The sequence below is a fragment of the Henckelia pumila genome, chromosome 2 (genome assembly GCF_033568475.1).
Source record: "Henckelia pumila isolate YLH828 chromosome 2, ASM3356847v2, whole genome shotgun sequence".
Taxonomy (NCBI): Eukaryota; Viridiplantae; Streptophyta; class Magnoliopsida; order Lamiales; family Gesneriaceae; genus Henckelia; species Henckelia pumila.
This window is the reverse complement of record NC_133121.1, coordinates 91444666-91459663: the sequence shown is the minus strand read 5'-3', so window position 1 is coordinate 91459663 and position 14998 is coordinate 91444666. Positions and strand designations below refer to the sequence as shown.

Sequence of the window (14998 nt, the reverse complement as noted above, 5' to 3'; positions counted from 1 at the left end):
AAGTCATGCATATATGTCATATGTGCTCGCATCATCTTCCACTGCTTCTTCATCTGAGCAAGCACGGCCGTAGAATCATCACGAGTAGAATACTCAGTGGCCGGATGTGTCGGTAGTGACATAGGTGCTTCCAAATGGGAAGGTGCTGGCTCAAAGTGTGGTAGTGGCTCCGAGGGTTGCTGGGGTTCAGCTGCATGTTTAGAAGTACTGGCTGCTTTCTTCTTCTTGTCCCGTCTCAATGCACCATTAATTCTTATAGGACCTCGAATTGGAAAAATCTGCTCCGTATCATCCCACACAACACCAGCTAACCGGCAAAGTTAAGTAATCAAAGACGAGTGGGGTAAACTGATAGTCGAGGAACCCCTAACTGCAGCAATAATAGACTCCTGAATCACCCTCCCAGCATCAACAGATTTTCCAGTGACAATGCAGTACACAAGACCAGCTCTAACCTTAGTCACATTAGATGTATGCCCAGATGGCAAAATTCTGGCAGCCACAAACTCATGCCAATTATTCGCCTCTCGTCTAAGAAAGATGGATGAAAATGTAACAACTTCATCCTTTGAATTCCTCTTCCATTCCGCCCCATCATGACACAAAGTCTGAATTACAATATTCTCTGGATATGACTCATTCTTAAATACCTCATACTCATCATCAGAAATTTCCAAATTCGGCATTTCATAGAGACGGTTAATTGTACTCTTATCAAAAGGCACCAATTACCCCCGAACTCGAACTTTCAGATTCACGTTTTGACCATCAAATTTGCATAAAACTCATGAATCAATGATATAACAGCATCTGGTGGACTCCTAACAAATGTCTCCCAACCTCTTCTCTTAGCTTCAATTAACGCCGGCGCACTATGCTCTCTCAAACTCATTCCTCTTTCTTTGTGCATCCCTCGCTCCATTACATCAAAACAATACTCCTCTGCTGTGACATTCCAAAATCTCTGTCTATCATATGAAGCAGCAGAGGACGAAGAAATTGCTCCTTTCCCTTTGGTTTTCGGTGGCATTGTAACTCAATAATTCAACTCAAATCAAATCAAATGCCTCAAACAATGCACTAAACTCCCAACAATTCCAGCAACCAACGTTCAAATATAACCCAAGCAATTCAACAAACACTTGGTAGGCACGAATAAAATGATATAGAATTTCACTGCATCAAACGTACTCTACTCCACAGCTCAGACAACCCAATAGCCTCAAATCACAACATTTATCAAGAATCAAATGTAAGAGATAAAATTTCAGCTTTTGTACCGTTCACGAATAACATTTTCCAAATTCTCCAAATTCCCCTTTCTCGACAAGCGTAGATGGAGCAAGACCAATTCTGAGAATCTCTGCCTTGTAATTAAGATCAAAATCCTTGAGATGATGATATTTTGTTGAGTAGAAGATTTATGATGATCGTGCCAGTGCGTGAGATTTAAAGATGGACTCGAACGAGGGATCGTGATTTAAGTCTGGGAGTAGACTCTGGAGTGGGCTTTTAAATTTCTGAAGTATTGCGCGATAGCGCCTAATCATGCGCTCACGCGATAGCGCTTATGTGGCGGTGTAAAGGAGCGCGATAGCGCTTGATGTGGTGTGGTAAAGGAGCGCGATAGCGCATGGTGGAGCGCGGTTAGAGAGCGCGATAGCGCATAATGTAGCGCCCTTAGATTGCGCGATAGCGCTTAGTTCTTGCGCTGTTGGAGTGCGCGATAGCGCATGCTTCTTGCGCTGGTATAGAGGGCGATAGCGCTTGGTCTTGTGCTGTTAGGGAGTGCAATAGCGCATAAGTATGCGCGGACTAGCAAGAGTTGACGAGCGAACGCGCATAAAGGTCTGCCCAGACTGTTAAAATCCTGAAAAATTTTCAAAGCATTTATAAATTTAGGCCTCCAAAATTCCCAACAATAATTCAAAAATCATAAAATTAACTAATGAACAAAAAATGAAAATTAAATCAGAAATTAAAAATAAAAAAAATAAATAAATAAAAATAAATAAATAAATAACTAAAAATTTTGGGTTGCCTCCCAAAAAGCGCTTGGTTTATAGTCGTCAGCTCGACTTTCACGGGATTAATTCTTCCCCTTCTCTTTCACTCGCCAAATAAATTCCACGAACCGCCTTTTAAATTTTGCTTTTTTCGTGGCCTTCTTTGGTGGTTTTGGCGCTTTCTCGTTCGATGAATCAATCGCAATGTCGGCTTTTGAACGACCCTCCAACTTCATAACCGGCTCTATCAAGCATAATTTTTTAATAGGGGTGTTAGATGACTTCATGAATATATTAAAAATTACACTCTCACCATCCACACCCATCAACAATGCACCTCTCTTCACCTCTATCTTGGCATCGGCAGTGGCCAAGAAAGGTCTCCCCAATATCAGGGGCATGTTTGCATCCTCCTCCATATCTAACACAACCAAATCCGTTGGAAAAATAAATTTATCTACTTTTACCAAAACATCTTCAATGATTCCAAGCGGATATGTGATAGATCGATCAGCCAACTGCAACGCGATCATGGTGGGCTTCACCTCACCAAGTCCTAAGCTCCTGAAAACAGACAAAGGCATGAGATTAATGCTAGCTCCTAAATCGCAAAGTGCATTATTAAAATAAGAAGAGCCAATAGTGCAAGGAATAGTAAAACTCCCTGGATCCTTAAGCTTTTGTGGCATCTTCTTTTGGAGCACCGCACTGCACTCTTCCGTTAAATTCACTACCTCATTCTCTAGCAGCCTTCTCTTCTTGGACATCACCTCCTTGATGAACTTCGCGTAATTCGGCATTTGCTCCAAAGCTTCAGCAAAGGGAATGTTGATGTGAATCTTCTTAAAAATATCCAAGAACTTGGAAAATTGCTCGTCCAATGCTTTCTTCTTGAACCTTTGCGGGTATGGAAGTGAAGGCTTGTACATCGGTTTTGGCTCAGATTCAAGCTCCTTCTCTTTCTCCTCAACTTTCTCCTCAAGTTTCTTATCCGCAACAGTAGGAATTTGGACTCCAATGTCTTTGGCACTCCGCACTTCGATGGCATTGCACTGCTCCTTGGGATTCACCTCAGTATTGCTAGGGAACTGGCCGCGATTGTTGTCCTTCAGTGCGTTCGCCAACTGCCCAATACTAGTCTCCATGGATTGCAACACTGTGCCCATGTTGGCCATGTGCGTCTCCAAACTGTCAAGTCGAGACTCAGTTCTCGCCATCCTCTTACCTGATTCCTGCACAAAAGTACTAACCACATCCTCCAATGACTGCTTACCCTCATCCTTGTTTGTATTGAATCCCGAAGGATTCAGCACATTTTTATTGTTAGCATACGAAAAATTTTCATGATTACGCAAGCTAGGATGATAAGTATTTGGGACAGGGTTACCTCTATAGCCTCCATATCCTCGGTAGCCATTTGGATTTATATAATTGACTTGTTCTATGGCCGGTGATCCTTCAACTCCAGTTGAATCTGCAACATTAATTTTATTCAAAGAAGCTACCTGTGTAGTCAGTGCAGATAATTGAGCGGTGATGGATGTGAGAGGATCCACAGCATACACTCCAGTCGGCTTCTTTACTCCTATACGCTCAGATGGCCATTGGAAACTATTGACCGTCATCTCCTCCAACATATCATAAGCCTGAACATGATCCTTCGCAAATATAGTACCTCCAGCCGCTGAGTCCACATTCATTCTCGTAGGCGCATTCAGTCCGTTGTAAAACCACTCAATCTGTTCCCAATCTGCAAAATTGTGGTTAGGACAACGTCTAAGTAATTCTTTATACCTTTCCCACGCCTCGTAAAGCTGTTCAGAGTCCATCTGCCTGAAAGTACTGATCTCAATCTTCAGTTGGGTGGTTTTGGCAGGTGGAAAATATTTCGCAAGAAATTTTTCTGTCATCTCCTCCCAAGTAGTGATGCTTCCAAGTGGCAGTGATTGCAACCAACTTCTGGTTTGATCCCTGAGAGAAAACGGAAAACAAGCGTAAGCGAATAATATCCCCGGCAACGGCGCCAAAAACTTGTTGTGAAAATTTCTCGCAAGCGTACGAGTGTCAAGTTTTAATATAGTGAATAATTCAGATATCGATCCCACAGGGAGTAAAATGAAAATCTTAGTGCTTGTAATTAAAATAGTCCAAACTTTATCTAGAAAATTAATAATCAAAAATTTTGCAATAAAAATAAATAATCAATGAAGTTTCGATAGCACACACACGACTTTCAGGAATAATCAATCAGAGAAAATGGTTAGAGGTATAGATTTCACCTGGTTTCAACAACAGTCAATCCTAATTAATTAATCTTCATGAATTCCAGTCAATTAATAGCCAAGAACACTTAAGTTTATTATTTCCCTCTCCCGAGCAACAAATAATGTTTATCAACTACAATTCAATTCCAATATCCCTATTAAGAATTTACTTGCAGTGATCAATTCAAAACAATGTTCTCTTTAAAAGCTCTGTTAAAGTTATAAGCTCTCCCGAGTCAGATAAACAATTAACAGTGTAATTTCTAATGTCCTATTCAAAATCTCCTCTCCCGAGCAATGATTTTAAATAAATATAATAAATCAATTATTGATCAGATAATTGAAAAGACCATCAATTCTAGAAAAAAACAATTAATCTAGAAGAAATCCAATTCAATAAAATCAAGAATTCATGAAAGCGTCTACACCAGGTTTCATCCGACCTCTAGACTATAAAAATTAGTTCATAATAAAATTCTGAAAACAATAAATAATAAATCCAAACATGTCAGAATTAAATAAAAGATAAGAAACAAATCCGTCGTCGATGCCGTGTCCGAACTATCAAACTCCGTCTTCGTTCTTCAGTTAAGCTCCAGAAATCCTTCAAGAAAAATCACACGATCAAACCCTCTGATTTCTGTATAAGCGTGGCGGCTCCCCTTCATCTCAGAATAAAAAAAAAAAATCTCTTTTTATAGCGTACTCAAAAGCCCAAGAATAAAGCCCAATAAAATAGAAAGTTTCCTTCCCGATTAAATCTTCCAACTCCAGATTTACGCGACGCGCGGGCGTCTCAGAATTCACGCGGGCGCGCATAGTCTTCTGTTCTCCACTTTCTCTCAGCCTTCATGTGTTGCGCGATAGCTCTTAAATGTTCTCTATTTAGCGCTAAATTAGGCGCCAACAAGAAGCCCAATAACAAAAGCCCAATCTTTCCTTCTCTTGTCCGATCGTTTCTTTTCTTTTCTTTTATTCTTTTCTTTTTTCTCTTTTAATTCTTCTTTCACTCCTCTCCAAATAATTCAATAATTATTCTTTTCTCCACAAAATTCCATAATTCCCTGTAAACACAAAAACACTAAAATACCCACATAAATCTGCTCGAAACAAGCAATTAACAATTAAAAGCATATATAAATTAAGTGTATAAAATACACTTATCACATATGAAACGTGACTTAGAAAAATTTTATATGTGAGCTGATAAGAGAAGTGTTGACGCAATTGTCTAACACACCAAATTTTGGAAGAAAATGGAAAAAGCTACCTGATAGAGTCCTATGAAGACCGTTCTCTCAGTGTGCAGGCTACCACTTCTGAATTAATAAACAAAAAAATTTGTTAATTAACTGTGGAAAAATTTCTGATTTTGTTTTGAAAAACTACAGTGTTCCCAGAAGATGTTTCCAACATCAGATGCAAACATCACACTTGTAAACATATCTCATGCATTGTTACTGCATTCTTGATTTTTTACATTCTGTTTTAGACATCTTTAGGTCATGCATTTGCATTATTTCGTGAATAAATAAACTGGTGAAATTGTTTCGTATTTTTTGGATGAAATATGGTGAAAATCAAATTAACCATAAATTTATCCATTGGGATTTGAATTTCAGTGGTGTTACATGCGGTGTGGAGTTTTTATTTTTGGGATGTATTAGATATTGATTTAACTAGATTATTGCCTTGTATATTGAGTTTTCAAGTTTCCAAATATTTCAAAACTCATTAATCTCTTTGACAATTACAGTGTGATGATTGAGAGAATTGTGATTTTACTGGCTAAGGGATCTTTTAGTGTGTCTTTGTCTCTTCAAATTGAAACATTAGAGCTTAAGATTGACACTTAGCCTATTCATTTGCACCGTTGTTCTCTTAGCCTCTCTCTGTTCTATTTCTATGTGAATTAATTCTTTCATAATCTTACTCATAATTGCAGGAAACAAGTTTGATCAAGATTTTTCTGGAGATGATTTTGAAGATGAGGATTTGAGATCGTTGCTCACCCAGAACCCTCAGTTGGTGGTGTTTCTTCCTCTGTTGTTGCTAAGGAAGATTAATCGGAGAATGATAAATCTTCACAATCTCCTGTCGCTGCCACTTTTGCTGAATTGGATCCTGCTGAATTTGAGATGTCATTGGTTCATTTTGTTTGGTAAAATTGAAGAAAGAAAGTGGAGAACCCTCGAAGACTACTGTGCCTGAATCTGATGATAAGCCCATGTCGAGTTGGCTCTGGTGCTGATAACAGGCCCTCCAAGTCCACAAACTCATCCAGTTCCTCCTCTGATTCCTCTTTTGCTGCTAATGGGTCAAAATCTTCTTCTGAGGACACTGAGATATCTGATGTTACTACAGACGATGTTTCCAACACCGATGGTGACAACATCGGCATACAGATGGGTTTGATCTTTTGGACTTTTTCTCTGAAAATTTCGACTATGTTGAAGCAGCTTCTCTCTGAGAACTTTATGAAACTCATGAGCTTTGTCCTGGAAATAATGTGGAAAAAAATTCTTTTGAGAATCACAACTTGGACTCCTTTCTAGTGGATCATGGTTTGTACTCTACTGTTTCCTCCGTGACTTTACACTGTGTCTATAGTAATTGAATTCTACTGAACCTTGACCTCTGCTGTTTGTGAGAAAAACTCCGCAAATTTTGGGAGCATATGTTCGAGGTCGTCTTCATCTAAACAATCTCCTGCATTAGATGTTGCTGCAGATGATGTTGCCAACACTGATAGTGAAAACATTGAAGCAGATGATGAATTTTTTTCGTGCAGAAGATGAATCACTTTCTGTTGAGTGGGAGACTGTCAAGATCGATCATACTTTTCTCAAGGGTAATTTGAATATTGATCTATCTTGGATGGGTAGACCTCTGCGTATTGATGTTATTTTCGATGTTGCCAACATCAAGGCACCAACATCAGAATTTGTGCAACTTTCACTTGTCTACCTGGAGTCTCAAATCATGTTTGCTGAGTAACAGATCTTTAATGCTCAATCTCTCATTGTTCACTACATTTATTAGGTCGCTGATTACAAGCTTCTCCTTGACATTGCCATTCATGGACAAAAAGGGGGAGATGATGTTGATGATGTTGGGGTTGCTATGTTGAGGTTGCTAAACAAGAAGCTGGACCGACAATCTCGCACAACTCAGAATGATGTTGAATAATCTTAGGCTTGCTCTGATTAATTGAAAACTTATTAATGTTTGCTCTCTGCTCATTATTGTTTCATTGTTGATGTTGTTTCCCCCATGTTGTCCACATTTGGTGACAACACCGTGAAATGATATGATCAAGTTTAGGGGGAGCCTAAGTTGTCTAAATAAGGGGAGCAACTGATAATCATTATGCTTTGTTTTGTCCAGAAAGGCGAAAAAGGGGAGATTGAAAGGAAAATATGTCTTGGAGATAAGACATAAATTATATTCAATTGTTTTCCTTTTAATTAATATTTTTCTACATGTTTTGCCTTTCTTTATTTGATATTATCTTTTAAAAGATAATAATCTTTTATTTTAAGTAATATTGATATATGATTTGATCATGCTTACTTTTTAATTGAAGATTTGTTTTCATCTTTACGGGACTCTATCTAAAGAAAATAAATCATTCTACTTACTTGTAAGCGTGATGCAGGAGCAGAAGAGAAGAAGAGAGCGTACAAAGCAAGATCAGAGATACAGATAATACGCGTGAAGAGCATAGAAGAAAAAGGAGAAACTGATTCCAGAATTCTGAGACCAAGCGTTTGAAGATCTAAATCTCCGGTTGAAGAATTCCCGCCACTGTCATCGTGAAGACTATCTGACGAAGAGACTTCAAACTCTTCCCTGCGGCTTTGCTTCTTCCTTTTACTACACCTCTTATTTTTCTATACTACTTTCATAGTATTTAGGGTGTAGTTATAATATCTCGATTGATTGAGATATTTGTTTGTTTAGTTTACCCTCCATAGTTTTCTTTTTCAATCTTTGATTGAATTTAGAGTGTTGTTAGGATTTCTCAAAATGTTGAGAATCTAACTTTCATAGGTATACTAGGATTGGTTTTTGTAATTGAATATTACTTTGTCCTAGTAAAAAATTTTGCCATGAGGCATCGCACAAGTCTTTGTACTTGTGCACAATATTTTTTGTGTTATTATTTCCGCTGCGTAATTATGCTTAATTGATAATAATTTTTCGTAATTTCTGATCTATTTGAATATAATTATTTAATTTGTTTTGAATGATGTTGTACCTTGATGTTGCTGACATCGTAGAACAACATTAGAGTATCTGACTTTATATGTTTTTGTCAATGACCTGCGAAGATAATTCTTACAATGTACACGATTCTGGATTTGGTGTTGTGCATAACACAACCATTGGATCAACTGGACCCTACATATCCAATGGCTCTGGAGTGCACAGCATCATGTTGTGCATTGTTTAGTTTTTACAATAATTGTGTGTTTTTATGTGTAATTTATAACTTTTGAGCTCCTCTTTGGCGACCAATAAAAAAAGGGATAGGATTGATTTAGTGTTCACAAGTTGAAAGCACGTTACAATCATAAACATGAACTAACACCATAATGTTCAATTGGAATTCATAAAAAGAGCAAAACAAGTCCATTCAAAAATCTTGCCTGGAAGAAGCGAAGAACAATCAAGTGATCCCTTCCCTCGCAGGACGAGACATAGATCAGAAAGGTCTATTGTGCAGGAAACGGCCACCGCTTGGCATACCCGCAAGAATCCCTCTGTTCGTCGTGAAGAATGGTGTAATTCGAGCTGCTTACGTTTCTAAAATAGCACGACTCGTCACCGATGAAATGGTATTCCTGTTGGGTGCTCCCTAATCCAGAGACCACTAAGTTGCCTTTCACAAGCATATAGCCCTGTCCATTTTGCAAATTCTTGAGCCAACTCGAGGAGGAAGCAAACTCTGAAGTCTCTTCCTCCTTCTCTTCGAGATCTAGTGTCACGTTTGCTACAGAAACATACATTCCATTCCCTTTATCAATGCTATCAGAGTGGAGGTGTAATCCAAACTTCTTGAATGATATCGCAGAGAGATTGAAAGGCGAAGAAAGCATAGTATCAAGGCTGTTATTTAAATTTATTACTTGTTGTATAATCTGCAAATTCCCCTCATTTCCCAAATACATAAAATTACTGTAATCAAATTCTTGAAGCGATTTGGTTGTGATAACTCCATGGGATGATTCCACCCAACCAGTTGAAACTATAGACCTACTAACATTTGTGACGAACGATCCATCAAAACCGGTGAAGTTGGATAAAAGAGACAAGGTAAGAGGTGAACTACTGTGTTCCAACAACTTCCCTTGCGTCTTCTGGCTCCTTTTATCCAACCAAAGATGCAAATTTGCATCAATGTACCAAACATTTAAAGCGTTTGTCACACTAAATGTAAACTTGTGATCCTTTCCATCTAGTATTGTCCCCAAGAATGGCGTGATCTCGATATCATAAGAAGGGAGATCAAACGAACCTATTCCGGTTATCGGTCTCCACAAGAGGGGATTCACACCTCCAGTGTAGATCACAGTAAACGGCCAAATTGCACCGACAATGGAACCATCCAAGCCAACAACAACCTCCCTAAATGGCCCATTCCCTGCCACACCAGTGAGATTATTTGCATAAACATACTCATTCGGATAATTTCCAAACCAAAACTCATCATTCTCATGAAACGAAACATACACTTCCAGCACAGCCCTGTATACATTCGGCGGAATCTTGAATTCCTCACCTTTCAAATCCTTGGAATTCTCGATCTCAAACCAAATTCCATCATTCAAAGGTAAATTTCTTGAAATGGGCAGTATCAAATCAGCCCCAAAATCAATTAAATCGTTAGCATCAGCCCCACTATTCACGTAGTTTCCTTCAGAAGGATAGTAATGAAAAGTAACATTTACATGGTACACGCCTGTATAAGTTCTATCAACAATGTTGCCTAAATAAACAGCGAGAGTCTGATTCGTCATCAGCAAGGAATAATACCTCGTAACATCTTTCTTCACAGTCCAAACGATCCCAGTTGCTCTAGGCTCCGCAGTACAGCTCCTGAGAATCTCAACCCCACCAAGCCAAACACCAAAGATTCTATCAAATTGCCTGCCTTTGCAAGCTGCCGTCCATTCAATAACGATTTTTGCAAGCTTCTGGGGGAAGGAGCAATGTGAAGCGGGGCTGTAATCTGCAAGAACTGGGGGCTTACCGTATGTGTGGGCAAAGTCGTGTTGGAGGGCTAAATATGAGCAAGGTTTGGTTTTGGGAAGAGGGATGGGTTTGGTGACTTCAAAGAAAGTAGTGGGAGCGGTAACGCCGGAAGGGGGCTCCGAAATGAGCTGCGATCGGAAAAGGGATGTTCTTTCGCGGAGGTTTGCGGCGGAGGGCGGCAGGTGGCTGACGAGGAAGAGACCGAAGAGGAAGAGAAGGAACGATGATGCCATTTACTGGAGACTGGTGGGTGTGAGAGTTGGAAGTGTAGATATAAATTCTCTATTTTATTTGTAACTATTGGAGAAGATAACAAAGCTTCATGATTACTTCTTTAATTATGTTGTCTTAATCATAATTTTATGTGAAATAATTTTTTCATACGCATTGGTAATCTCGTGCACGTTTTACGTGCAATCTGTATTTTTTTTAAAAATGTATTATAAAATTAAAAAATATAGAAAAATTATAGTATTTTTATAAATAAATATAAATAGTTATTAAAACGCATCAATTTTAAAGATGAGTAACATTTTCATAAATAAAAATACATCAAATCTGAGAAAGACAAAGTGATTGTTATTTTGATAAATAATAAAACATGTAATCGCTAAAAAAGATAAAGTCATATAAAATAATTAATTTGTTTAATAATTTTGATTTTTTGTCAATTAAGTTAGGATATAATCGTAATTTTATCTCAAATTTCACAAATTAATTAAAAATTAGTTAATTGATAAGCATTTACTATAATAATATAGTAAGATAATAATATCAGGATTTGTAAAAAAATAATAATAATGTATTAGAATAAAAACCCTGAGTATAAGACCTACAATTACACATCATTGTCATGTTAAAATTTTAAAAAAATACAATTTTTTTTATAAAATTTTCACACAATCTAAAAAGAAAAAAAATTTTATGGTCCGCTAATCATCTTCACAACATGTTTATTTACTATCTATTAAAATTTTATGATAAATGTATTTATCTTAAGAAATTATTAATAATTAAATTAATATTTTTTAATAAAAAATGGGCTGGGCCGAGCCGTTTGGTCCAGCCGGTTTTTTTATACGGCCCGACCTGACATTTTAGATAATTTTTTAAATAAAAGTTAATCCGGGACAATTATACTAGATTCATAAATTTTCACACATTGCAATATTTTTATTAATTTTATTTATTTTTATATTATTTTTTTATTTTAAAAAAAAAAAAAAACTGGCATCCAACAGGGAATGTCATCTCAAGCATTTGATAGTTAGGGTAACCGCAACCCTGAACTAAAAAACCTAACTTTTTTGTGGGCCCTATTATGACACATTATTTATATCACAAAATAAAATTTTTATAACTTCTTTCCACAATTCTAAACCCAACAACTAACTTTTTTGAGGGTCCCACTAATCAATTCTATACATATTATTTAATTTTAATTTATTAACTAATTTAAATTTATTTTTATAATAAAGTAAAATTAATTTTAATAAAATAATGCTAAATACGTAAAATGATGATTAATTATATTTTGATATTTTTTATTTAACATTTCAAAATCTTTAACATTTTAATTAAAAAAATTATATTAAAAAATTAATAATTAATTGCATGGGGCATGGGGTGCGTGGAAACGCATCACAACCACAACCAGAATTCAATTTTTTTTTTTAAAAAAAAAAATTAATAAAAATTGGATGCTGAAGCTGGCGTCCTATTTCGGACGCCAGCTTCAGCTTGGGAATTAGAACCTGCAGGCTGCAACGCGAGCAGCCTGCAGGTTCAACTTTTTTTAAAAAAAATAAACCTGGCGTTGCGGGCACCCTTATAAGACTGCTCTATGCAATGCAAGGAGCTGAACAAAAATCCAAAAAGTGGGGTTTGTGCATCTTGCATTGCAATTACCTTTAGTCACTAGTCACTACTTAGCTCATGTATAAGATGTTGAAGGATGCGTATTTTCGTGATGACGATGATAAATCAACATATTTAGATAAGATAATAATATATGATTTCAAATCTTGGATACAATTAGAACGTTCAATTAATTAATATCTTTTCATTCGCCCCAAACAGTATCTTAGAGTAATTTTTTTAATCTAAATTTTCATTTAATTTCAAAGAAATTAGTTAAAAATTAGATTTAAATTGTAATTTCAATTTTATTCATGATGATCTCCTAGCATGAGTCTCGTAGTGCGACATATAAAAAATTATGATAATACAAATCGAATCGACCATCATCAAGATAAGCCTCAATTAGACCTGACCACGGTCCGGGTCGGATCCATCGGTTCAGGGTTGGTAAACCGGACCGCCCATGGCCGGTTCCGGTCCGGGTTGATGAACCGGCGGTTCCGATCCGGGTTCGGGTCCGGGTCAACCCTTATAATTTTTTTAAAAAAATAGCGCCATTTTTTTTAATGCGCAGGCGTGGCGCGCCCGCGCCTAAGAGCTAAGCTTATTTTTGCTCTTCAAAATTTTTTTAATATTTTTTGTAAGACATATTCTTTAAATAAACTCAATCAAATAGTTCATATCTCTATAACAAATATATATTACATTTATTAAATAAATATATATTAGAATTTCAATATCTATTATATTTTATTCTGCTTCACTCGCATTTCCTTCCGTCGTAGTTTCGGATGTTCCTTCGATATCATCTTGGTCTTCTTCATCACTTTGAATATGTTGTGTTCGAGTAGCGGATTTTGACCAATCATTGAGCAAACATTGGGCTTTCAAATTTTTTGGCCTTAAGCTAGAACGTCTCTCGTCCAATGTATTTCCTCCAATACTAAATGCTTACTCCACTGCAACTGTTGAAACCGGACAAGCTAGAATTTCTTTTGCCATTATAGCCAAAATTGGATATATTTGTGTTTTTTGCGACCATCATCTCAAAATGTCGAAGTTTTCCTCATCTGTATCACTAAAATCAAAAGTAGTGATAAAATAATTCTCAAGTTCCTGACTGAAACTTGAGAATTCTCGTGGACGTTTCGTCAGTTCCCTTAATAAAAATTGTCCTTTAGTAAGTTTAGAAGTAACATTACTAGTTACAGTGGATTGTGTTTCATGTGAAATAATTTGTCCACCATATTTGATGTTATATTCATTATAAATATCAAGTGAATGACTTTTAATATTAAACAAAATCAATGAGATAAAAGAAATCGTTTCTGCAATAGTCTCCAAAGATTCATAATATAATGTTAACATGTCGCTTAAGCCATTTAATTTAAGTCTAAGATCTAAAACAAAAGCACATAAAAAAATTTCAGGAATGAGCAAAAAATATTTTTCCCATTTTGCTTTCATGACGAGAATACAATAAGATAAAGTACTATAATTAGATTTAGCATGTTCATGAAAAAACACAAGCAATGTTGCAATAATGTGTTAAAACTAAATGTGAAGTAGGATAATAAATACCGGACAATTGGTCACTAGCATCATTAAAAACTTTTAAAATTTCACAAATACTAGTGCATATGTTCCATTGATTTGAAAACAAATAAATATCACGAGCTTGAACAATTGATGAAAAAATGTACATAATAAATCTTTATATTCAAAAGAGGATAATAACAATTTATATGTTGAATTCCAAAGAGTTGGAACATCTCGTGCAAACCGCTTAGGCTTCATACCATTTACTCTACAAAATTTTCCCCATTGCTTCATAACTTGAGGATGCGTCCATAAATAATGAATAGCGTTTCTAATTGGTTGAATATGCATGCCTAAACTTTTTAGCTCATCTTGAACACACAAATTTAAAATATGACATGTGTATCTAATATGAAAAAATTTGCCACCTAGTGATGATTTACATATTTCAATAAGCTCACTAATACTAAAAGTATTTGCACTAGCGTTATCAAAAGATATTAAAAAAGCTTTGGTAATTGGACCATATTCTTCTAAAATAACAAATATAAGTTGAGAAATATTTTGTGTCGAGTGTGATTCGTTGAAACATCTATATGCAAGCAACCTTTTTTGAATGTTCCAATTATTATCAATCCAATGGCATGTAATACTCATATATGAACAACTTTGCCAATGATCACTCCAAATATCGGAACACAAAGAAACTTTATTATTCAAACTATAAAATTCCTTAATTAATTCTTTTTTTTTGATCGACAACTAACTTTTTCATTGTGCGTTTGAGACTATTTCTTGGAATACGTCTAATAGAAGGATTTGCACTTGTAGAAAGCCAATTTTCAAAAGATAATTTATCGCTAAAACTAAAAGAAAGTTGTTCAACCGCACAAAATTTAGTCGTTTTTTCTCTAAATATAGCTTTGTTATATTTAAATAGTTGAGATTCATTATCCGATTGAGAAGAGAATGCCGAAATTTGAGTTTGAGCACGATCAATCCCAATTTTCACCGGATGATTTTTCTCGATATGCCGCGTCAAAGTTACAAAACTACCTCCTTGTTTAAATT

General features: G+C 36.2%; 1 protein-coding gene across 1 annotated transcript; it reads right to left on the bottom strand.

Annotated features, from left to right (window-relative positions):
* Positions 1-4703: 4703 nt before the first annotated feature.
* Positions 4704-10812, bottom strand: LOC140882389 (peptide-N4-(N-acetyl-beta-glucosaminyl)asparagine amidase A). Its single transcript, XM_073288368.1, has 2 exons — positions 8923-10812; positions 4704-5589 (listed from the first exon to the last, which is right to left on the bottom strand). Exon 1 carries the CDS (start codon positions 10759-10761, stop codon positions 8989-8991), a length of 1773 nt encoding a protein of 590 aa, XP_073144469.1. The 5' UTR covers positions 10762-10812; the 3' UTR covers positions 4704-5589; positions 8923-8988.
* Between the last annotated feature and the right edge of the window lie 4186 nt (positions 10813-14998).